Source organism: Mchenga conophoros, linkage group LG8 (genome assembly GCF_057382185.1).
Source record: "Mchenga conophoros isolate Kocher_MC1m ecotype Shallow Benthic linkage group LG8, M_conophoros_male_GT1.1, whole genome shotgun sequence".
NCBI lineage: Eukaryota > Metazoa > Chordata > Actinopteri > Cichliformes > Cichlidae > Mchenga > Mchenga conophoros.
In genome coordinates, this window is record NC_140533.1 from 7,180,522 (window position 1) to 7,204,340 (window position 23,819).

The 23,819-nt window shown below is 37.8% G+C and overlaps 1 protein-coding gene and 1 long non-coding RNA gene across 5 annotated transcripts; both read left to right on the forward strand.

Annotated features, from left to right (window-relative positions):
* Positions 1-3,780: 3,780 nt before the first annotated feature.
* On the forward strand, positions 3,781-10,973 carry LOC146568024 (uncharacterized). Its single transcript, XR_014893506.1, has 5 exons — positions 3,781-4,054; positions 5,666-5,696; positions 6,633-6,664; positions 7,780-7,806; positions 10,357-10,973. It is a non-coding gene; the product is annotated as an uncharacterized LOC146568024 (long non-coding RNA).
* Positions 10,974-14,907: 3,934 nt separating this feature from the next.
* Positions 14,908-23,170, forward strand: LOC146568025 (uncharacterized). Of its 4 annotated transcripts, none has more exons than XR_014893569.1 (3): positions 14,908-20,226; positions 20,409-20,545; positions 20,632-23,170. XR_014893569.1 is itself a non-coding variant. In XM_085283780.1 (3 exons), exons 1-2 carry the CDS (start codon positions 14,928-14,930, stop codon positions 18,547-18,549), a joined length of 3,462 nt encoding a protein of 1,153 aa, XP_085139906.1. In that variant the 5' UTR covers positions 14,908-14,927; the 3' UTR covers positions 18,550-18,569; positions 18,662-18,787. The 4 variants fall into 4 exon arrangements, 3 of the variants coding, with proteins under 3 accessions (XP_085139906.1, XP_085139904.1, XP_085139905.1); XM_085283780.1 differs by lacking the exons at positions 20,409-20,545; positions 20,632-23,170 and having other exon boundaries at positions 14,908-18,278; positions 18,439-18,569; positions 18,662-18,787; XM_085283778.1 differs by lacking the exons at positions 20,409-20,545; positions 20,632-23,170 and having other exon boundaries at positions 14,908-18,569; positions 18,662-18,787.
* Positions 23,171-23,819: the final 649 nt, after the last annotated feature.

Sequence of the window (23,819 nt, forward strand, 5' to 3'; positions counted from 1 at the left end):
TTTAGACTGGTTGACTGAATTGGATCTTGTGTGTGGGTCTCTCTGTGCATGTGTGTTTCCTCATGTGTACATATTTGTGATTGTGTGGCTGTAATAAATTTTTTTGCAGATTTTTGTCATTTAACAAGTATATTTGAGGGACCCTCAGCATGTTCAGCATTTTTTCAGCTGTCCATTTTGCTTTTCCAATTTTTCTGTTTAACTTATTACTATTGTGCTAAATCATACTATTTCTGCTATTTTATAAGATTTGTGCTTAATATACTATTTCTGCTTTTATAGGATTTGTGCTTAATATAGTATTTCTGCTAAATGTAGTATTTATGCTTAATCATACTATTTCTGCTTTTCATAGTATTTGTGCTTAATATAGTATTTCTGCTAAATTTAGTATTTCTGATTAATTATAGTTTTTCTACTAAATCATAGTACAGTATTTCTGCTTTTTATGGGATTTGTGCTAAAACAAAGTATTTCTACTAAATGTAGTATTTGTGCTTAATCATACCATTTCTGCTTTTTATAGGATTTGTGCTTAATATAGTATTTCTGCTAAATTATAGTATTTCTGCCAAATTATAATATTTGTGCTAAAACATAGTCTCAATTTAAAATTACAATATTCATAGTTCATCACAGTGTCTCTGGTAAATCACAATATTTCTGCTCTGTTGTACTATTTTTCTAAATCATAGTGTTTCTGTAATGTTTAAGTATTTTTGGCTAAATATATTCTTTCTGTTATCTTATACTATTTCTCCTAAATTCTTGTATTTTTGAGAAGTTATCATGTTTCTGGTAAGTTACAATATTTCTGCTAAATTCTGCTATGCTATTGTATTTCTGCCAAGTATTATGTTTCCTCTAAGATATTGCAGTTCTGCTAAGTTATTCCATTTTAGCAAACTTCTTTTGCTTCTGCAAAGTTTTTACAATTTCTGCAACTTTTCAGCTTTTTCAGCTACTTTTTGCATACAGCTTCAGCTTTAAGCATCCACACTGCATTTTCGCAGGAAATGCAAATTTTTCTAGTTGTGTGGATGCTTTAAGCATCCACACTATTGAGTTCCTGTTTCTCTTTATTCTTTATTATTCTTAGGACTTCCGTACACTTTTCGCCGTGGAACTACTTCCACAATTTTTGTGCTATTTTCACCGTTCAAACTTTAAACTATTCAGCTATTTTTGCTAATGCCGGCTATGACTTTTGCTATTTTTAACTATTATACTTTTTAAAATATTCCACTTTTTTCCTTTAATTTGTCCCATTGAAATGAATGGGAAACTTCTGCAATTCTGCTAAAATTTGCTTGTTTTTGAAACTTAACTACTTCCTCATACTTTCACCTAGAACAACCATTCAAATTTTAAAATGTTCACAAATTATTGGGCTATTCAGGTATGATTCAGCTTTTTCAAATCTTTTACTGTTTTACTTTTATGCCTCTTAAAGTTTTGAGTTGCAAAATTGTGATTTTTCACAAAATACATGTGTTGTTATGGTTGCTATGCTCTTGGCTTCCAGTGTGCCACTGAAGGTTTTGCAATTTTCACTTCATGTCCAAACAACTTCCTGCTACTTGCTCAATTTTCACTCAACTTCCACAAATTATACATCAAAACGTAGGTATTTTTGCTGGCTTTCAGAAAATGTCACCATCATTGTTGTGGGATTTATAGAATTTTGGCAAATCTCCTCAGACCAACACAAGGTCAGATAACTCTCCATATAAAGTCAATGGAGAGTTTGTTCAAAATCACGGCTGGATTTCTGTAATGAGAGGCATATTCGAATCGTCATATCTCCTTAACGAAGCAAAGTTAAGACATGAGGCTTGTCCCCGAATATCTTCAGACACCCCTGACGCTCACAATTCAAGAATTTCTTTCTCACCTATTACCGTTCTGAAATGAGTTGGACTTGTTTGAGGGTAGGAAATTCGTCCTTCGCTCAGATTTCTTCAGATTTCAAACTGTGGAAATGAAGCACTTTTTTCTCTCGTCATAACTTTTTGTTGGATTTCCACAGAGACCTGAAAATTTCCATGATTGTTCACCAAAGCCTGCTGTCTCTTACGGTGAAAAAATGATATCGATACTCCAAATAGATTTAGAGTTAGAAAGCGTTGTTTGAGGGCAAGTCAAGGCAGTTTTTGCTTCGCTCTACTCAGTTATGGTGCATTACAAGTCAAATATCTTTAATAATTCATATTTTAATGATAAATTGTTAACACTGGAAGATTCCCCCATCTCTTCTGAACAAAACGGTGTAAGAATGATGGCTCTAGCCCCTACGGTTAGGAAATTATGGTCATTTGTTTGAGGGGAGTCCTCACTATGAGAAATAGGCTGCAATAATCCTGTGCCTCTCTGTGCTGCGTGTGTAAAAAGGATGCACCTGTTTTGGCGGGAAAACGTAAACAGCCACTCTGATTGGTGGATTTAAATTCGGCAGCTCTCTCCCTCTGTGTGTGTGTGTGTGTGTGTGTGTGTGTGTGTGTGTGTGTGTGTGTGTGTGTGTGTTTAGTGGGAGAGAGAGGACCCTGCCCTTATTTGGCAGCATGTCATTGTAGGATTTAAATTGAATATAGTTAGACTGGTTGACTGGATTAGAGCCTGTGTTTGTGTGTCCCTCTGTGCATTTGTGTTTCAATATGCCTCCATATTTGTAATTTTGTAAGTTATTACTATTCTGCTAAATCATAGTATTTCTGGTACTTTTCGGTACTTGTGCTAAATACAGTATTTCTGCTAAATCATACTATTTCTGCTTTTCATAAGATTTGTGCCTAATATAGTATTTCTGCTAAATTATAGTATTTATTCTTTTTATAGGATTTGTGCATAACACAGTATTTCTGCTAAATTATAGTATTTCTGCTTTTTATGCTATTTGTGCCTAATATAGTATTTCTGCTTTTTATAGGATTTGTACCTAATATAGTATTTCTGCTTTTTATAGGATTTGTGCTTAATATAGTATTTCTGCTAAATTATAGTATTTCTGCTTTTTATACTATTTGTGCCTAATATAGTATTTCTGCTTTTTATAGGATTTGTGCCTAATATAGTATTTCTGCTTTTTATAGGATTTGTACCTAATATAGTATTTCTGCTTTTTATAGGATTTGTGCTTAATAATATAGTATTTCTGCTAAATTATAGTATTTCTGCTTTTTATAGTATTTGTGCTAAAACATAGTATTTCTACTAAATGTAGTATTTATGCTTAATCATAGTATTTCTATATATTTCTGCCAGGTCCCCAGGCAGCCAATCCTCTGTGAGGACTGAGACATTCAAATTTTCAAATCAGGGCCTGCACGGTTTCCCAGCCAATCATATATGTGTCCTGAGGCTTTCAAATTTGCATATTGGGGCCTTCATGGCTTCTAAGCCAGCCAATCATATCTGAGGGCTGAGGAATTCAAATCCACAAATCAGGGCCTGCACGGCTTCCCAGCCAGCCAATCATGTATGTGGGCTCCAGGCATTCAAATTTGCATATTGGGGAATTCGTGGCTTCTAAGTCAACAAGTCATCCATGTCATATATCTCTAAAAATTCATATTTTAATGATAAATTGTCAACACTTGAAGATTCCCCCATCTCTTCTGAACAAAACGGTGCAGTGACCATTCTAGCCCTTACGGTTAGGAAATTATAGTCATTTGTTTTGAGGGGAATCCTTAATGGATAATGTTTTGATATATATATATATGTATATGTATGTCTTTAAAACATCTTTGCAGACTGACTGTCCTGGATTGGTTGTTTTTTGTTTTTTTCAGGTCTGGTGAACTCAGCTCTTTGGTGTTGGTGTTCAGGAGTAGAGCCTTCTAATAATATTTATTCAACTTATAGAATTAAAGTTCTGCGAGTTTTTTCTGTAGCAAATAAATATTGTATAGAATATTTAAAATCACCTACATTTTTGATGTTTACAATGCCCATTGTGTGTAATACTGGAATTTCCTACTACCCGTGAACGCCTCATCTTTTACCTGACTGCCGGACATCCGCCTTTCCGCACACTTCGCTGAGTCCGCTCTGGGTGAGTGCTGCTGCTCTGCTTCTCCTCTTCTCTCCTAAATGTTTATAGTCTGTTTGTGCGATTTAACGAGTTCTTTTAGTGATTTATAAAGCCAACCGAGGTATAACTCATATTAGAGTAACACAGTGGTTGCTTTTTCTTAGTGAAACTTTGTCATTTTTGTATGTAAAAGGAGTGTTTGATGAGCTAACAACCCGATGCTAATGCCTAGCGCTCCTTTGAGCCCAGTGTGAAATGAAAATTTGACTGTGAACCACGGTTATTGTGTTGTTTTATTAATTACATTTGGTGTGTTCGTGTTTGTCCGTCTGTTACATAAGGTGCAGTTAGTTCTCTTCACAAATCAGTTGGTTAAAACAGCCTCATTCTTTATGCTGTAAAGTTTTTAACGAACCGCCATCTTAGATTCAGTGTCAGCTGTCGGCAAGATCAAAGGAGCCATTTTACCGCCTCTGACCGAACACGGGAGAAAAAAGTCACGTTTGTCCAGGTCTTGTGGATTAATTAAGAGAAAGGAGGGGGGGAGAAACTGAGGATTAAACATAGGCTATGTCCCCACATACATGGGTATTTTTGAAAACTGAGACTTTCCGTTTTCGTTTTAAAAAACAATCCCGTCCACACATGAATGCAGAAATGAAGGAAAACTCTGCTAGGAACCTACCAAAGCAACAGGTGGCGATATATTCCTAAAGTGTAGAAATGTTGGCCAATCAGAAGTCTAGAAGCCTCGGTGGGAAATAGCAAACAAAGATGGGGCATAAAAGCAGAACAGAGTCATATGTGTGGGGGGACAGTAACTGTGTGTGTATATGTAAGCATTTAAACACTGCAGAGAGAACAATTAACAGTAACCGTATTGTAGAAATGCATTTCACCGAAAAAATAACGTGGCGCACAGTGTGACGTCAAAAAAGGCGCTGCGTTTTCTCCGTGTCCCTGTCCACACATAAATGCAAAAACGGAGTTTTCAAAAATATCCTGGCAAGCGTTTTTAGTTTTTCAGTGACCGAAAACGCCGTTTAAGTGTGGACGAAAGGTGCAAACGGATAGAAAAATCTCCATTTTCAAAAGTACCTGTGTACATGTGGACATAGCCCAAGAATAATAAGAACTCCTAAACAGGAGACTTTAATTTTTAAGAACTGTTTAACAAAGGCTTGTTTGTGCCAACCTAAATCTGCAGCACAGTTTAAATTCTCACTTTGTGGAAAATTAATGAAATAAACAACAGCCCACCTTCACATAAATAAAATATGTCAGTATATTATTATTATTAATATGGTATATAGATATTTATTTTAAAATAACAGCATATTTAATGATACTATGTGCAGTTGGTAATATTTTAGGAAGTAGAATTTGAATGCAGACCACCTCAAATATTAAAGCCTTAAAAATATACATCGTGCAGTTTTTCATGTATGAGTGTTATTGCAATCTTAAATGAGAGGTAGACCAAAGAAAACAGAGGAGAGTTGTTGTTTGTATTCCAGCTGTAGTAAACAAAGAAGTTTAGTGAATCTTTTTGACAACAGAGAGTGATGCAGTATTGATGCTGATTTGAGTTTTCTGATCCTGTATTTTTGTTCTTTGTCTTTTGTTACACAGAGTGACATAAAGCTTGGTTTTGCCTTTGCTGGTAAGTAAACAGTGATTGTAACTGAAGCAATATGAAACTGGGATTGTGTAACATGTTTAGCAATTTATATACAATAGTTTGGCTTTTTGTGATATCTTGCCATTTGCTCATGGGCAAAAACACATTTAGGATTTATAAGCAGTAAGCTCCCCCACTAGATCTCTGAGTGTCCCTAAAAATGTCCCTGAAGTTTAATAGGCCATTTATGTCTAATTTTAATTTTAAAGGCTTATCAAAGCATTTCTGTAGTAATTATGGTTTTTATTACACATGTTAAGGCCATTTGCAATTTAATTTTGCCTTCTTTAGACTAAAGTGAGTTCATTTTGTCTGAGGTACAGTGCTGGGAAAAGTCTTTCTTCCTTGCAGATTTATTTTGTTCATGCTTTTTTGTCACATGTTTCAAATCATCTAACAGGGATGATATGAATAAATACAAAAAAGCATTTTAAAGTGATGATTTCACGTATGAAGCAGAGAAAACCAAACCAGAGCTACCTGTTCTAATGTGAGAACATGCTGGTCTCTAATACCCAGCTGTGGAAGCCCTGATACGAAGAACTACCATCAAGCATTTATAGTATCAAGTATCATTTGTGATTGTTGCATGCTTTGAAACTGTGATGTTATCATTTGATCAAGTGTGCAGTGCGAGCAAATCATTGCTTGTGGTATCTGCTGTGTTATGTAAAGTATTAGAGCTTTACGTTAATGAGGAATTTCTGTGGCTTATTGCAGATGGATAAAACGACACATCACCTTAATAAAGACAGAAATCTTTAATAAGGTGCAGAAAGAGAAGATGGGGTGTTTATAGTAAAGCTGTTGTAAACAAAGAATTTAACTGATTTTTTTTTCACTACAGATTGTGATGCAGTATTGACTCTGATGCTGATTTCAGTTGTCTCATTCTGTATTTTTGTTCTTTTGTTACAGAGTGAAACAGAACTTCGGTTTTGCCTTTGCTGGTAAGTAAGCAGCAATTGTAACTGCAGAAATATGACATTGTCACTGTGTAACATGTTTAGCAACTTACCTAACGTAGTTTGGTTTTTGTGACATTACCATTTACTGATGGGCAAAAACAAATGGTCAGAATGTATACCTTGTAGCAGCAAAGGCCCCACACATGACCTCTGACTGTCCCTGAAGTTTAACAGGCCATTTGTGTCTGATTTTTATGTTTGAACACAAACAACTGTTTTTATACAGTTGTTCGTGTTCTCCGTTTGTTTGTCGATTTACGTAACAGACACAACTATGAACGCATTTTAGGTGAGTTAGTGTAAGTGGTAGCTTAAACACTTAAGAGCACCACAGTTGTTGCTTTATATCTTCACTCATATTTTGCTTATGTATTACATTAAAGTCAGACCACTATAGAAGTATTTTTGCCTGAGTGAACAGAAGTGGTAGGTTAAACATTTAAGCAATAATAAAAGACTAAGAGAACCAGAGTTGTGAGTAGGCAATGTTGTGTATGTTAAAGCCTGTGTGTAATTTATATACACTAAGTTTAAATCAGTTTAATAATTTGCTTGATACAATGTGTTTGAAATTTTATATAAAAAAGGGAAATATTGCAAAATACAAAGATTCCTGCCAACAGGTACAATGGAAGGACTTTTTATTATAATTTTTGTAATTGCAAAAATGGTGTGCCACTGTTGTTACAATAACATGTCAAAATTTACATGTATTTTAGGATTTACATATTCAGATCAGAACTAAAACCTGGTGAGGTTTTCCGTTGATTCTAACAGTTGTGGTTTTTCCACACTTTATTAAGCACTGACTTGTGATAGAAAATGATGGAGCTAAAAAGCCATAATCTGTACCAACAAATATTGGTGCCTCTTCTTTGCACTTCTGTAGTATGCATGCCTTTATTACACATGTTATCGCCATGTGAGACTCTGTAACTGAAGTTTGTCCTCTTCAGACTACAGTGAGTTCATAAAGGCTTGGAGAAATTGAGGATTTTACTAGTTATTTCATGTCACAGTAAATTGGATAGTGTGCGAAGAGGTTCAACAGTCTAAGTCATTAAACAGTGATCTGATGTGTTGTTTCCTTTCTCTAGGATACTGATCTGATCGTCGCAAGTCTGGTAAGTAAAGGTTTTGTCTGCGGTACAGTGCTGAGAAAGGTCTTTCTTCCTTGCAGATTTATTTTGTTTATGCTTTTTTCACATGTTTCAAATCATCTAACAAGGATGACCTGGATAAATACAAAAAGCAGTTTTAAAGTGATGATTTCATTTTTGAACCAGAACAACCTGGTCTAATGTAAAAACATGTTGGTCTCTAATACCCAGCTGTGGATGCTCTGATAGCAACAATTACCATCAAGCATTTACAGTAACTGGTAATGACTGGTTTACATCACTGGTTGATTTTGGTCCACTATAATTTCAGAATTGTCTTAATTAGATCCAAACAGGACAGGCAAGAAAAGAAAAAAGTCTTAATTAAGGCCCAATATAGGGTTTTCAAGTCATACCAAGTATCTTAATTTCATTAAAGTCCAGACTGATTCGTTTACACCAAGAGTTTTGTTTCATTCATTGAATTGGACTTGCTTGTGTGCTTCAGATCCTAAGTGTGATTAAACTTAAGCTCAGGATCTGATGAGTTGATGGTCCTGAAGTAGTAAAGGAACTCTGGGACATCACAGTAACAGCACCATGTTTGACTTTAATGCTGGTGTTTTTCTCTCACTATAGATGATTCAGTTTAGTGCAGTTAGTCAGCACAGCTGTTGGTTATCATCGAGATATTATTAGGCAACTTGTTTTTGCCTGTTCAGCTACAACATCTGGGAGGGTATTTGTTTTCTGGGGTCTCCAGATCCTTAGAAATCTCTTTGTAAACCTTTACAGAACTATATGTGTTTGTTTCACATTAGAGCAGCTCACGACTAGCAGTTTAGGGACAATTAAATATTCACATAGGGCAGGGGTCTCAAACTCCAGTCTTCAAGGGCCGGTGTCCTGAAGCTTTTCCACGTGTCCCTGTTACAAAACACCTGAATAACATTTGTAGGTCATTAGTGAGAGTATAGAATTTGACTGTGTGCTGAAGTGGCATCCCCTAAGACTACTCAAATTTAAGTAATTTAAGTGTTTGGAAAAATGTACTTCTAAAAGTACTTTCATTGCATCATGTTCATTCACTCATGAGCTGCTATAACATGAATCAAATGGCTGAATTACCACCTCAGCATGCAGTCAGGTAGAGTTTTGCTAATGACCTACTAATGTTATTCAGGTGCGTTGCAACAGGGACACATAGAAAAGTTTCTGGACACCAGGCCTTAACGACCAAGAGTTTGAGACCACTGGTGGTAGGGCATTGTGGATTTCAAAAACTTCTTCCCTTAAATCACTGCCTGAAAACTGCTTTTTGTAATTTGTCATAATGACTTGCAAAATATAGGTGGGATGAAAACATAAACATGAGACATTTTATAGTGGCCTGATATTTTTTATCAAGGCTGTTTTTTGAAAATAATCCTGGCCTAATTTACAAAAGATGAACTGTCTGAAAGTCATGTTTGTTTGTTTGTTTAAGAAATGTGGGAATCTCCAGCTAAGATCTTACATGCAACAGCTCAGATACAGCACTCACTTCTGTTCTTTTTATCATGAAATGATCTACAAAGAAATTACCATCATACTAAATTTTGCTAATTAGGCCTTTATATCAGCTATGATAAGTTTATTATAGATTTAGTGGAGTGCTTATTGCTGTGCATCAAACATGCCCCAAATGTGACTGAAATATGTAGAAACTGCTGTGTAGAAACTAGCTGTCTCCAAATTTCTCATTTTGCCAAAATTCATACAGAGTGGCCTGAAACTGTCTGCTCTAACCTCAGTGTGTTGGTTTTGTTGGACCATTTAATATTTACAGTAAGTTACTGTAGCAGCACGTCTTGGTTTGAGTTTAGACTTAGTTTATTGTTTTAATAGAACGTAAAAATGTCCTTATAACAGTTCCACCATCATTTGTTAAACATTGTCATTCTGTTCACTCCAATAATTTACTGTAGAACTCTTTAGTATTTAAAGCCCTACATGTACTGTATTTTTGAAATTATAAGGCATAATGTCAATAAACAAGTCTGTTTTTAAGGCAGATTAAGCCAAACAAAACAGTCAGATAAGTCAAACTTTATTCAAGTCATTCACAACAACTCTCAACACTGTTCAGTTGTAACACATAAAATACAGAACAATACACTTTTTCAGTTCATTCCTCATCCACAAATCCATCAAACTCTTCATGGGTTGATCAGTTTGAAATCTGCTTCATAAGCATGTCTCATAGCACGTGCCAGGTCCTTGTACACACACCATAATGTTATGTTGAAGCACCGTACGAATTACTCTACGAGGGTCCTGACTATGGTAGCCATAATGCTCTGACAATACATCAAGCAGCGCAGCTTTGTAGCTTACCGAAGTCTTACTAAAATATTTGACAGAATTTTGAGCGCTGTGTACCACAGAAATCCCGTTCGAGGTCAGTAAGCATAACCAGAATCGATACACTAGGCACATTGTATGTTTTTGAGAAAATGACAGGATTTTAGGTGTGCCATATAATCTGAAGAATATTGGAAATACGACTAATTCCAGGCCTTTTGTGTCTTACAGGTGACCTGCTGCAGAAGATCCTCTCTCTCTCTATCATTATAAGCAATTCTGTCTATCCTATCACTCTCCCAACTCTATCTAATTTGAAAGCCATTCTATCTTGTATCCCTCTATCTCTACCGCTCTATCTAATTTGAAAGCCATTCCATCTTGTATCCCTCTATCTCTACCGCTCTATCTAATTTGAAAGCCATTCCATCTTGTATCCCTCTCTCTACCGCTCTATCTAATTTGAGAATCCAAGTTTTGAGAATCCTTTCAGAATCCAATTTTCAGAAATCCAAGTTACCAGAACTTGATCTATCTGTTACAGAATTCTGAGAGATCTCTGCTCTCACTGCTCTTTCTTTCCTGTCATTAAACTCTCTCACATTCAGTCATTTTGCTTTAAATTACAAGTTGAATATACAGTAGTAGAATTACAGTAGAACTTATAGTAGAAACTACTTACACAGCCCTACATTTGTCATTTTAATTTTGCATTAGACTTTAGTTTGGACTGCTAGTTTGGCTTACTTTGATCAATTGTATAAAATATCACCTTTTTATACGTTTATTTGTAATAAGATAATCTGGTTATTTTGTAATACATACATTCAGATAAATAATAAATTAGATCCAGTCTGTTAGTCTGTTTCATTGGCTATAACATTTGACTGCAAGTTTATAGTATTATTATTTAAGGACAAACCCATTTTGTCACTCAGTGTAAGTATTCAGTTAGTATTGTCATCGAGAAGTGCCTGAGGACCCAGACTTCCTGTTTCCTGACTGCTGCAGAAAATCCAGCTGAAGAATCCTCATCACCTGTCATCTTATCACCACACCAACAAAGCTCCATATATTTGATTTCAATTTTAGATATCTGAAAGATTTACATAAACTCCCCTAAGAGCTAAGACTTTTATTATAGCCTGTTGATTGTTGAGATTTATTCTGTATATCATTTTATAGAAGTTGTAATTATTTACCAGTCTGGTTAAAAATATATAAGTAAAATTATACAGTTTCTGAAATAGCTACAATAAAACGGACCAAATTGTTTCCAGAGAACTTTGAATTTCCTTTATTTTGAGTTTGGAGTAGAAAATCAGCTTTTTATATATAATAGTACATTTCTCAGATTTAACAGTAATTTGAGGAGTTATACGTTTTTCTGTGTTTCAAGGTTCAGTTTTGTTTACATTTGTGTATAACCACATATAAGCTCCAGGTTGTACTTCAGCAAAATGCCAAGAAAAAGTCAAAGGTCGCAGTCCCAGAAGCTTAGATGGCAAAAGCAGAAAGAACAGGTGAATGTTTCTCAGAGCAGTGAGCAGGTAAAGGTGTGTGTTTCAACTTTTCCCAGCACAGAAGTGCAGAGCAGTGTTCAGACAGCCACAGTGTCTTATGCAGATGTGGTAAAGAGAAGTGTTCCCTCAGTATCTGTCCCAGAGCCTGAAGTTATGCAGGTAATACATATTGAACCCCAGCTAACTGTACAAACACAGCATGATGGAGAGACAGCCACAGTGTCTTATGCAGATGTGGTAAAGAGAAGTGTTCCCTCAGTATCTGTCCCAGAGCCTGAAGTTATGCAGGTAATCCAGACTAAACCCCAGCTAACTATACAAACACAGCATGATGGACAAGCTCCAGGACAGTCTCATGTACAGGTTACAAACAGTGAAAATCCACGAGTGAGTAGCGTCTGTGCTTCCCGAAGCCAGGCCGCTCCTAGGTATGGAAAGTACCGGAATCAGCAATGCATGGCTAACAGTTTGGTTTTCCTGTCATTCTTACACGAGGATGAATTTATTACCAGAGCAGATCTAAACCGTGTGTTGGACAAAGGCCATGCCGTCTATTCAGATGCCAGACTGAGGTTTGTGAACAGTGTGTTTCTAGCCTGCGATGAACTTCCCTCAGTTGTTACCAGCCGCAGACACGAGTATCAAGTCGACATGTCTCAGTTTGCTCATTACGGCACATTTGATGGTACAGATCACTTTCCGAGCCTTGAACAGGGACTACAGTGTTTGGCTTCAGACGTTCGCTATGCTTTGCTAGTCATGGGAGGAACAGTCATCGCTGTTAGCAGGCTGAATTCAGGTGAATATGCATATTTTGACCCTCACCCACGTAAGTCTACTGGTATGCCATTGTCGCTAAGTGTAAGTGGTGGAACTGCAGTTATGTTGAAATTCACACGTCTTAATGACATGATTGACAGGATCAAACGTTTGTACAGAATGTTTAGCATCGCACCAAGCTGTACTTATGAACTACAGCCCATCGAGTTTCACAGTGAAAACGCTGCTGACCAAAGAGATGCTAATCAAACCACCGAATACAGACAAACAGCTACAAGTGCACCAGCTTTAAATGAACGTGTTCATGAATTAAACTCCGAAATATACACTGAGCAGACACGGAAACCTGTGACCAAAGATTTAACCAGTGAAGTAATGTCATCCAGAGTTGATTCTTCAAATGAGACAGCTGCTCCCGGAAAAAAACATCCTTCTGATTATTTTGAAAAGAAAACCTCTGCATCTTCTGTGAGAGAAACTCCGGTAACACCAGATTTAGTTCCTCAGAATGATTCAAACAGTGCCTCCAGTTCAACTAAGATAACAGAGGAACTCTCAGATAAACTGCTGAAACGTAATAAACAGGAAAGGCAAAAAATGAGGAGAAGATTATTAGCCCAACAAAAGCTACCACAACGAAAGGAAAATCAGAAGACGAAAGAAAGGCAGATGTACAGGTTTGATGAAAGCTTCAAGACAAAGAAAAAAAACTCAACTAAGAAGTGTAATGATCCTGATCACAGACATAAAAGGAGTCTGTACAAAAATGAGCTGTATAAATTAAATGCTACCTATAAGGAGAAACACAGAGAACATTTGAGAAAGATATATAGAGAAAGTGCTAAAATTAGAGAGAGAAAAAGAGAACGTGTCATAAGGACATATAGAGACAATCCCCTATTCAGAGAAAAGCAGAAGGAACGTATAAGAAGAATATACAGAACTTGTGCTGGATTCAGAGAGAAACATAAAGCTTACATGAGGTCATATGTATATAACCTATATAAAAAAAGCAAAGATTTTAAACAGAAAAAACGATCTTATATGACAAAGCGTTATGGAGAAGAAAAACAATTTCAGCAACAACACAAGGGCAATATGAGAGAACGAATGAGAGTAAAATATTGGAACAGTTTTTCTTTCAGACAGATGCATAATATCAGATGTGCAATGAATATAAAATGGAAATATCGCCAGATGCATCGACCAGCTGAGAGTTTACAGTGTCATCCAGAGAACACTTTAATGAATGAGGCCATATCTCGTTTCAGATCGAACATTAAGTCAGCACCATCTTATGTTTGTACTGTTTGTCTAAAAGCTTCTTTTCCTAATCAGGTGAAAATCTGCAAAAGAGAAAATTACTCAAAACACCAGACTGTAGCTCATCAGTGCCTAACTGGTAAATTTGTTCATGTGTGTGATGAAGCATGTCATGATCACTGCAGCTTTCCTGTTGAGAGAAAAAAAGAGTATATTTGTCACACGTGTCACAGTTCCCTCAAAAGTGGATGCATGCCCAGGCTTGCTGCTGTTAATGGTTTAGAACTGCAGGATATTCCAGCTGAACTGTGTGATCTCAACATTCTGGAGAGACATCTGATTGCCAAATGCATACCATTTGCTAAGATTATTCCTCTTCCAAAGGGGAGACAGAGACTCATACGTGGTAATGTGGTGTGTGTACCATCTGAGGTCCAACAAACAGTTGACAGTTTACCGAGGATCAGAAGCCAATCACAGATCATGAGGATAAAGCTGAAAAGACGACTGTGCTACAAAGGCCATCAGCTGTTCCAGACTGTCACCTGGTCTAAACTCATTCAAGCTCTGCGTAAACTGAAACAAATTCATCCACAGTACACAGATATTGTTATCAGAGATGATGCATTGCTTTGTGATCCAACGTTACCTGATGATGACAGCAGTGATGAAGCCAGCATGGCAAGTGATGATTATAATGAAGCAGATTTAATGGAAATTGACAACTATGAAAAAGATGCCCTTTTGTGTGAAAGTGAGTCTCAAAGTGACCAAGATATTAATATGCAATCCTGTGATGAACAACCAGAGGAACAAAATCCAGATGAACCAGAAAGTGATTTGAACAATGGAGGTTTTGCTCTAGAAAGTTGTCTGCAGCCTGTTGACATTTCAGAAGAGATTCTCTGTTTCACTGATAACACATATTGTGTGGCTCCTGCAGAAAGAAACAATCCTGTTAGCTTCTTCAGAACTCCTCATTTGGAAGCCATGGCATTTCCTGTGCAGTTTCCTACCGGTCAGAATACACTGGATGAAAAGAGACTTCTTAAACTCACACCAAGTGCTTACTTCAAGTCAAGGCTTTTCAACATTGATGCAAGATTTGCTAAAGACACAAATTACCTGTTTTTCTCACAGTTTGTCACTGAAATACACTTGGCTAATTCTAGCATGACAATACAGCTAAGGAAAGGTAAAACTATGACGAAAGATGGACGCAAAATCACATCAGGAATGTTACAAAGTAAGACAGAAGTAGAGAAGCTGGTAAGAAATAAAGATGCAATCAGATTTATGCAGCCACTCAGAGGAACTCCAGCTTACTGGCAGAAAACTACCAGAGATCTATTCAGCATGGTTCGCCAAATAGGAACACCTCAGTTCTTTGTCACTTTCTCTGCTGCTGAGATGAGATGGCCTGAAGTGATTCAAGCAATAAAGAGACAGCAAGGTGAAGAGGTTGATTTTGAAGCCCTGGACTGGTCAGAAAAGTGTGAAATTCTAAGATCAAATCCAGTAACCACCATGCGAATGTTTGATAAACGTGTTGAGGCTTTGTTCAGAGATTTGCTTTTTTCTCCTGCACAGCCCCTTGGTGAGATCATTGATTACTTTTACAGAGTTGAGTTCCAGCACAGAGGTAGTCCACATATACACATGTTGCTGTGGATTCGAGAAAAGGTAGAAGCAGATGTGGATGATGACCAAACTGTCTGTGACTTTGTGGACAGATACATCTCAGCTCAACTCCCTGATCCAGAAAAACAACCTGAACTGCACAAAAAAGTCACTGAGCTACAAAAGCACAGCAAAAACCACACAAAGACATGCTTTAAGAGTGTGAACTCTGGTTGTAGATTTGGGTTTCCCAAACCACCAGCCACAAGAACAATGATTGTGAGACAGGATGAGGATTCAGACACTGAAGCTGCAAAAGCCAAACTCAGACCTTTGTTGAACCTGCTGAAGGAACCTGAAGCTGCTTCCCTCACCATAGAGCAGATTCTGTCACGATGCAACTTAACAATGAATGAGTATGAACAATGCCTCCAAGACATAAACAAGAAAACAGCTCTGATTCTGAAACGTGACCCAAATGAGTGTTGGATCAACAATTACAACCCAGACCTGCTTGAAGCCTGGAACTCTAATTTAGATGTCTCATTCATTTTGAATGCCTATTCATGTATAGAATACCTCTGTAAATATATAACAAAGAAAGAATCTGGCCTCTCTGAATACCTGAAGACAGTTATTGACAACTCTGATAAGAACACCGTCAATGAATGTGATGAAATGAGAGCTGTGATGCAGGCTTACTCAAAAAAGAGAGAAATCAGCGCACAGGAGTGTGTGACTCGAGTCTGTGGCCTAAAAATGAAAAAATGTTCCCGCAGTGTTGTATTTGTACCAACAGATGATAACCCAGTAAAAATGAGTCGGCCCATGAGCTTCCTGGAAAGCACAACACACGACAGTTGTAATATTTGGATGACAAGTTTGAGTGATAAATACAAATGCAGACCTGAGACCCCAGAATATGAGGAAATGTCACTGGCTGATTTTGCTGCCTTGTGCAGGTTGGTGAGTGGTCCAAATGAAGGAAAAGATGTGCTTCCTCTTCTAAACCAGCTTGGATTTGTACAAAGGCGAAAGAATGATAAACCAGCTATAATCAGATATTACCACTGTTCACAGGAAAAAGATCCTGAGCAATATTATGGTCGACTGTTGAGACTTTACCTTCCACACAGATCAGAGCAGGAACTGAAACCACAATGTTTCCAAACCTATCAGTCCTTCTACAACTCAGGTTTTGTACGACTTCCATGTTCAGACCACAGTGAGTCTGTGAAAAGGGTTGTGAAAAGAAATAAAGACAAGTATGAGAAGAACTCTGAGGATATTGAGAGTGCACTGGAAGAGTTTGAACAAAATAGGGATGTTGTGATTGATGAATGGTGTAATCTTGCTCCTGAATCTGAAGTTGTGAGGCTGCAATGCGATGAGAATCTTCCTGAGAGACATTCTGATGATGAGAACGAACAGGAGAATGTTCCCGACTACAGTCGTCAGTCTGATGCTGTAACAAAGATCAGAGCCGTCAGAGAACAACCTGCAGTAGATCCAGCCGTGGTACGTGTAATGTATCAGAATCTGAACCAGAAGCAGGCCTGCGTGTTCTATGCCATAAGAGACTGGTGTATTCAGCGAGTTTGTGGTTTGAACCCAGATCCATTTTTCTTCTATATCAACGGTGGTGCAGGAACTGGAAAGTCACATCTGATTAAGTGTATTCATTCTGAAGCATCAAAGATCCTGAGCAGACTGCCTGCTAATGCAGAAGAAGCTGACATATCAAATCCAACTGTTTTACTGACTTCATTTACCGGTACAGCAGCTTTTTCTATCAGTGGCTCTACGTTACATTCTCTACTGAAACTACCCAGGAGTCTGAAACCACCCATTCAAGGACTTGGTAACCAACTGGATGAAGTCAGATCTGAGCTGATGAATGCTGAAATTATTGTTATTGATGAGATTTCAATGGTTTCAAAACCCCTTTTTGCTTATGTGGATGCAAGACTGAAACAAATCAAAGGCACTCAGAGACCTTTTGGTGGAATGTCAGTTTTAGCTGTTGGAGATTTTTACCAGCTGCCACCAGTGCGACAGTCTAAACCTCTCTGTGTTTACGATCCAGAACAGATTGACCTATGGCAGGAGCATTTTCAGATGATCACTCTAACCGAGATCATGCGTCAGAAAGATGATGTGGCCTTTGCAGAGATGCTGAACAGGATTAGAGTCAAAGAAAAGACAGATGAGCTTTCTCAGTGCGACAGAGATTTGTTGTCACAGGCTGTGACTGCACCAGAAGAATGTCCAACTGAGGTCTTACACATTTATGCCACCAACAAGAATGTGGAATCCCACAACACAGATACCCTGAAGAAGCTTCATTCAAACATCATAATCATCAATGCAGACGATTTCCAGAAGGATAAATGTACAGGCAGAATGGAACGAAGAGACAAACCATTTACAGGTGGGCGAAATGATTTACCTGACACTCTGAATGTTGCTGAAGGAGCTCGAGTCATGCTGACCAGAAACTTGGACACACTAAACGGTTTAGTCAACGGTGCTTTTGGTATACTGGTAAAGGTGGTGAGATCTGAAAATGATGGACACATAATTAAACTGGGGCTCAGGATGGACAACCGGCAGCCTATGAGACACAACCGCAGTGCTAATGCAACATCTGATGATCTTGTTTACATTGAGAGAGCAGAGGAGAGTCTGAAGTTTAAAGGAGCAGTACGCAGACAGTTTCCTGTAAAGCTAGCATTCGCTTGCACAATTCACAAAACTCAGGGTCTTACAACACAGACAGCTGTAGTTTCAATGAAGAACATTTTTGAACCAGGTATGGCTTATGTTGCTCTCAGCAGGGTGACGTCTCTCAGTGGACTCTATTTGCAGGACTTGGATGAGAAAAAGATTTACGCCAATCCTGAGGTAACTGCAGCGCTCCAAACCATGAGACAAGCCAGTGTTGAGGAAATGATGCCTCTTCTTCAGGTCAGAGAAACAGCCAGCAGACTTGACACTCTTACACTGATCCATCACAATACGGAGGGTTTGCCATCTCACATCAGTGACATCAAGAGTCATCATGAAATGTGTTTAGCAGATGTTTTGTGTCTCACTGAGTCTCACCTTCAAGGCTCCTTTGTTGCAGACAGTCTTCATTTGGACGGCTACACCATGTTCAAACGCAACAGACATGTGTCCTACACAAACTTTCCTCACATGGCCAGCAGAAGTGGTGGGGGAGTTGTTGTGTATTTGAGGAATCATTTTCAGGTTCAGGTAAAACAGTATCTGCATAATGTCACTGATCTTGAGTTTTTAGTGTTGAAGGTTCAGGCTCCATTCCCTGCACTCATTGCTGTTGTGTACAGACCCCCTGACTACAGTTTGACACCATTCATGCAAAACCTGGTAAGTCTTTTAGATTCACTTGAAATAATGGACTGTCACCCAATCATTGTGTGTGGAGATTTTAATGAGAACCAGTTGCAGAGTGGAAGAAAACAGATTCTGGAGCAGTTTCAGTCGAGAGGGTATTCACAGCTGATCACTTCTGCCACTACAGACAAGAACACCCTGCTTGACCTCATTTTTATTTCTCAGCCACAGAAATGTCTGTATTCAGGTGTTCTGAGATCATATTACAGTTACCACAACCCTGTCTTTTGTGTCCTGTCCTCGAGCCAATCATGAAGTCGTCTGGTGAGTTTTGAAACAATTACAGATCATGTTTGTTACAGAGTTTACTGATTGTAGAGCATGAAAAAGATTTTTCATTGAAAAAAGGGTCTTCCCTACTCTGTCTGTCAGAAGACCCTTTCTTATTGCAATGTTATTAATCATTTCACCAAATCATTGCTGAACTTCATGCAGAGCAGAGAACATCTGCTATCATGCACCTCTGATCTGAAATGTGCTGCAACATTTATTAAACCAACATCATTTCTTTTATTCTCATGTTTTAAATGACTAAATCTTTTTACTGTGACGTATGTAGCTCAACAAACGAGATCTTCCCCTCCAAGGGCTTGAAAATATGAAATAGTAAATAAATAAATCCCACCTAAATGCAGGTATTTATTATGGGTCACATGAATAAATACAGACAATTATATTTTCTTGATTATAGTAGCTTTTGTAGAATCAAAAGTTTTTGTGATGAATGAGTTTTTGCTTATCATGTTTTACAGGTAAAAAATGTCAAAAGTTATAAACTATCTTTAGGCTACCAGAGATGTCTATAATGATACATTATGTAGAGAAAAACATTAGTACAGCTTACAGAATATGTATAAAAACTGATTTAGAAGTAAATGGATAGTTTTCTGAAAGTTCCCGACTACAGTTTAACACCACCCACCCAGATCAGCCCCCAAGTGTCTATGTAATGCTGGTATGGTGTGTGAGTTTGACTTGGCCTTTATCCGGGTGGGTTTGGGTTTGGGTGGATAAAGGCCAAGTCAGAATTCTCTGAGCAGCTGGAAAAAGCTGCTAATAAACAAAGACATCAAAAAGTGTGGGCTTTAGGTGTAGCCCCCGCTTTCTGATGCACTAATTAGACTTAGTAACCGACACCCCATACCAGCATTACATAGACACTTGGGGGCTGAGCTGGGTGGGTGGTGTTATAAGCACGTGTTTTGTTAGATATATTTTTTCAGACACCATCTTCATGAACTGCTGAGCCAAACCTGATCCATCAGTGCTGGACTGCACAGATAACTACATGCCACAAGGAGACTGCTGTGTTATGAATTGCCATACCAGTGTGTCTTCAATGGAGAAGATGACACACCCATCACCTGACCTCCTGCCTGATCTGGAGACCATCATCATGCTACCACACTACACACCTCTGAGACCATCAATGATGACTCATACTGAGAAAACTGTATTTCCTGTCAGAGATGCTCAGTGATCCTCAGAGCAGAGAGAGGTATCATTCTTTATCTTTGATAAAAAAAAATGTCAGTTTTTAATTCAATTAATTAATTAAAATCCTGTTTATTGCATAAATAATTCCACACTCAAATGATTATACTTGTTGACACTTTTTGAGTTTTAATTCACATTATGGATTACAAATCTATGCTTTTTCTACTCTGTCTCTCTGTGCAGGTATTGCTGTCTTCTGAGTTCTTCCGTGTCCCAACTGAGACATTCAAACCTCCCTGCAGAGCTCATGTCTTTCCTCACCATCATGTGAGTGTGAGATTGCTCTGGATTCTGGTTATATGGCCTGCAGCACCTATAAGGTATTTCAATATTGTTCATTGTATAACTTATTTGTAGTTTTTAGGCCTTAACACAAATAAAATGTTCCTTTTTCTGTATTTTTTAGAATAAGCTCGTCCAGTGTGCCTGCATTCCAGCTTCACAGAAAAGAACATCAGACACCAGCGAGGGAGGATAAGAAAGACAGACACAACAACATTGTCATCCCCTATGTAGCCGGTGTATCAGAAAAACTCAGGAGAGTTTTCTCCAAATACGACATCCCAGTGTACTTCAGACCCAGTAACACACTCAGACAGAAACTGGTTCACCCGAAAGACAAAACTCCTAAACACAAACTTAACAATGTGGTGTACGCTGTACAGTGCAGCGAGGAATGCCCAGACTTCTACATCGGAGAGACCAAACAGCCACTTCACAAGCACATGGCACAACATAGAAGAGCCACCTCCACGGGACAAGACTCAGCAGTTCATCTGCATCTAAAGGACAAAGGTCAGTCTTTGAGGATGCCAATGTTCACATTTTGGACAGATGGAGGAGTGAAAGAAGCCATTTACGTCCACTGTGAGCGACCATCTTTAAACAGAGGCGGTGGTTTACGACACCAACTGTCTGCCATCTATAATCCAGTTTTGAGTTCCCTCCCCAGACACCGTAACGTCCTCCCCAGACACCGTAACGTCCACTCACATCCTGGGAGTGGGCGTGGGTGATTTCCTGACCTCAGGAAATCACATGATAGGGTGGGGCCAGGTTTCACAATGAGCTCACCCGAAACCCTGGCTGATTGGGACCCACACCCACTTTCACACCTTGGCTCATGTGATTAGGTAGAGGATCATCAGGGGGTTCTTTGTCCCTCTTTGGGGGGAAACTCCCACTGGGTTTAAATCTGGGACTCTCCACCATTGACCCTTAGAACTGAAGAAGCTTCTCGGATGAGAGGTGAAACGTCTTCAAGGAACTCAAAGAAGTCCAGACGCTTTTCTTTCCAAGCTCCTTAGACTTCACTTGTGTTAATTACATTTTATTTGTTGTTGTTTTCTTTTAGATTTATATGCAGTGATTGGATGTGGTGGAGCTTTGTTAACCGTGTGGAAAACATCTGTTTGTGATGATATTTACAATGAGGCTTTAAGGTGACAGTTTCCATGTAATTTCAATCCTTTTACTAAGCAAAAACATGTTTGCAATTAACATATTTTTTCAGTTTTGTCTTTTGGATTTATGGTTAACATTCCTCTGTGACAGCAAATACTAAACTGGTCCAAGTAACCAGCATATCATTGGTCAAAGGCAAAAAGGACCACATGTCACACTAGCAATGAATTTTTGACTGTGTTTGTGTTAGTATAGAGTAGGTCTAACAGTGGTTTTCCACATCTGCTCTAATATATATAGATAATGGGTCAGACATATAAAGTCATTTTGAAAAGTTCATAAAGGTCATTTATATGTGTTCCTCTTTATCATTTTATATCAGGTCACACAGCTGACTTGAGTTTTGATCAGAGTAGAACCATAACATTCATGCTAATGGTTCTACTGTTTACAGTTACTTTATGATGGATTTCACCCTGGTCACAGCACTATGTGAAAAGCTGTTAGAGGTAAAGTTAAGCCAATTAATACATCATCATAAGTCACTCTCTAACGCAGGGCAGTGATTATTATTCACTGTAATTTATTCCACAACAATGTTCTTTATTTGATTCTTTAAATATGCACATCGATTGTTTAGCTCTGTGACTCTCCACACCTGAAATATATCACAATGTGGACTTCATTTCGACAGTATTTTGTAGATTGGTACCATATTTATCATCGAATCATCTTGTGCACTTATTAACTAAATGTTGTTTGTTTGTTTTTTTTGTTTGTTTGTTTGGGGGTTTTTTGTTGCCATTTTTACCTTTCACCAACTGTGTAAATTCTGCAATTTTACCTTGGTTTTGTTTCACATCAGTTTATCTGCTGGCTGGTATTCCTGTCTTCCTTCTCTCACCCCAACCGGTCGCAGCAGATGGCCGCCCCTCCCTGAGCCTGGTTCTGCTGGAGATTTCTTCCTGTTAAAAGGGAGTTTTTCCTTCCCACTGTCGCCAAAGTGCTTGCTCATAGGGGGTCATATGTCATATGATTGTTGGGTTTTTCTCTGTATCTATGAAGCGCCTTAAGGCGACTTTTGTTGTGATTTGTTGCTATATAAATTGAATTGAATTGGTTTTCTTTCTTTTCTAATGTTTCTGGTCATTTTTCACAGTTAAACAAGTAACTTTGAGGTTACGTCATCGTTTTCAGCTGTTATCTGTATACATTTTTTTCCTAATAATTACATTTCTGCAAAATTATAGCAGTTCTGGTAAGTTGTAATATTTCTGCCAAGTTATTAATTTTTTAATAAATTATTACATTTCTGCTAAGTTGTAGCTTCTGGTAAACTACAACATTTCTGCTGAATTGTTATGTTTCTTCTAAGTTATTGCATTTCTGCTAAGTTATTACATTTTTGCTAACTTGATGTTCTTCTGCAAAGTTATTAAAATTTCAACAACTTTTTAAACACTGACTTTGATTTCTTCAGCTTCTTCAGCTATTTTCAACTATTTTCAGCAGACAGCTTCAGCTTTACAGTTTCCTCTAAGTGATTGCAGTTCTGCTAAGTTATTCCATTTTAGCAAAGTTCCTTTGCTTCTGCAAAGTTTTTACAATTTCTGCAACTTTTCAGCTTTTTCAGCTACTTTTTGCATACAGCTTCAGCTTTAAGCATCCACACTGCATTTTCGCAGGAAATGCAAATTTTTCTAGTTGTGTGGATGCTTTAAGCATCCACACTATTGAGTTCCTGTTTCTCTTTATTCTTTATTATTCTTAGGACTTCCGTACACTTTTCGCCGTGGAACTACTTCCACAATTTTCAGCCGATTTTCACCGTTCAAACTTTAAACTATTCAGCTATTTTTGCTAATGCCGGCTATGACTTTTGCTATTTTTAACTATTATACTTTTTAAAATATTCCACTTTTTTCCTTTAATTTGTCCCATTGAAATGAATGGGAAACTTCAGCAATTCTGCTAAAATTTGCTTGTTTTTGAAACTTAACTACTTCCTCATACTTTCACCTAGAACAACCATTCAAATTTTAAAATGTTCACAAATTATTGGGCTATTCAGGTATGATTCAGCTTTTTCAAATCTTCTACTGTTTTACTTTTATGCCTCTTAAAGTTTTGAGTTGCAAAATTGTGATTTTTCACAAAATACATGTGTTGTTATGGTTGCTATGCTCTTGG

Bases quoted from the DNA above. Each gene is read 5' to 3' on its own strand.
- LOC146568025 (XM_085283778.1), top strand. From the start codon at position 14,928: ATGTTACAAAGTAAGACAGAAGTAGAGAAGCTGGTAAGAAATAAAGAT.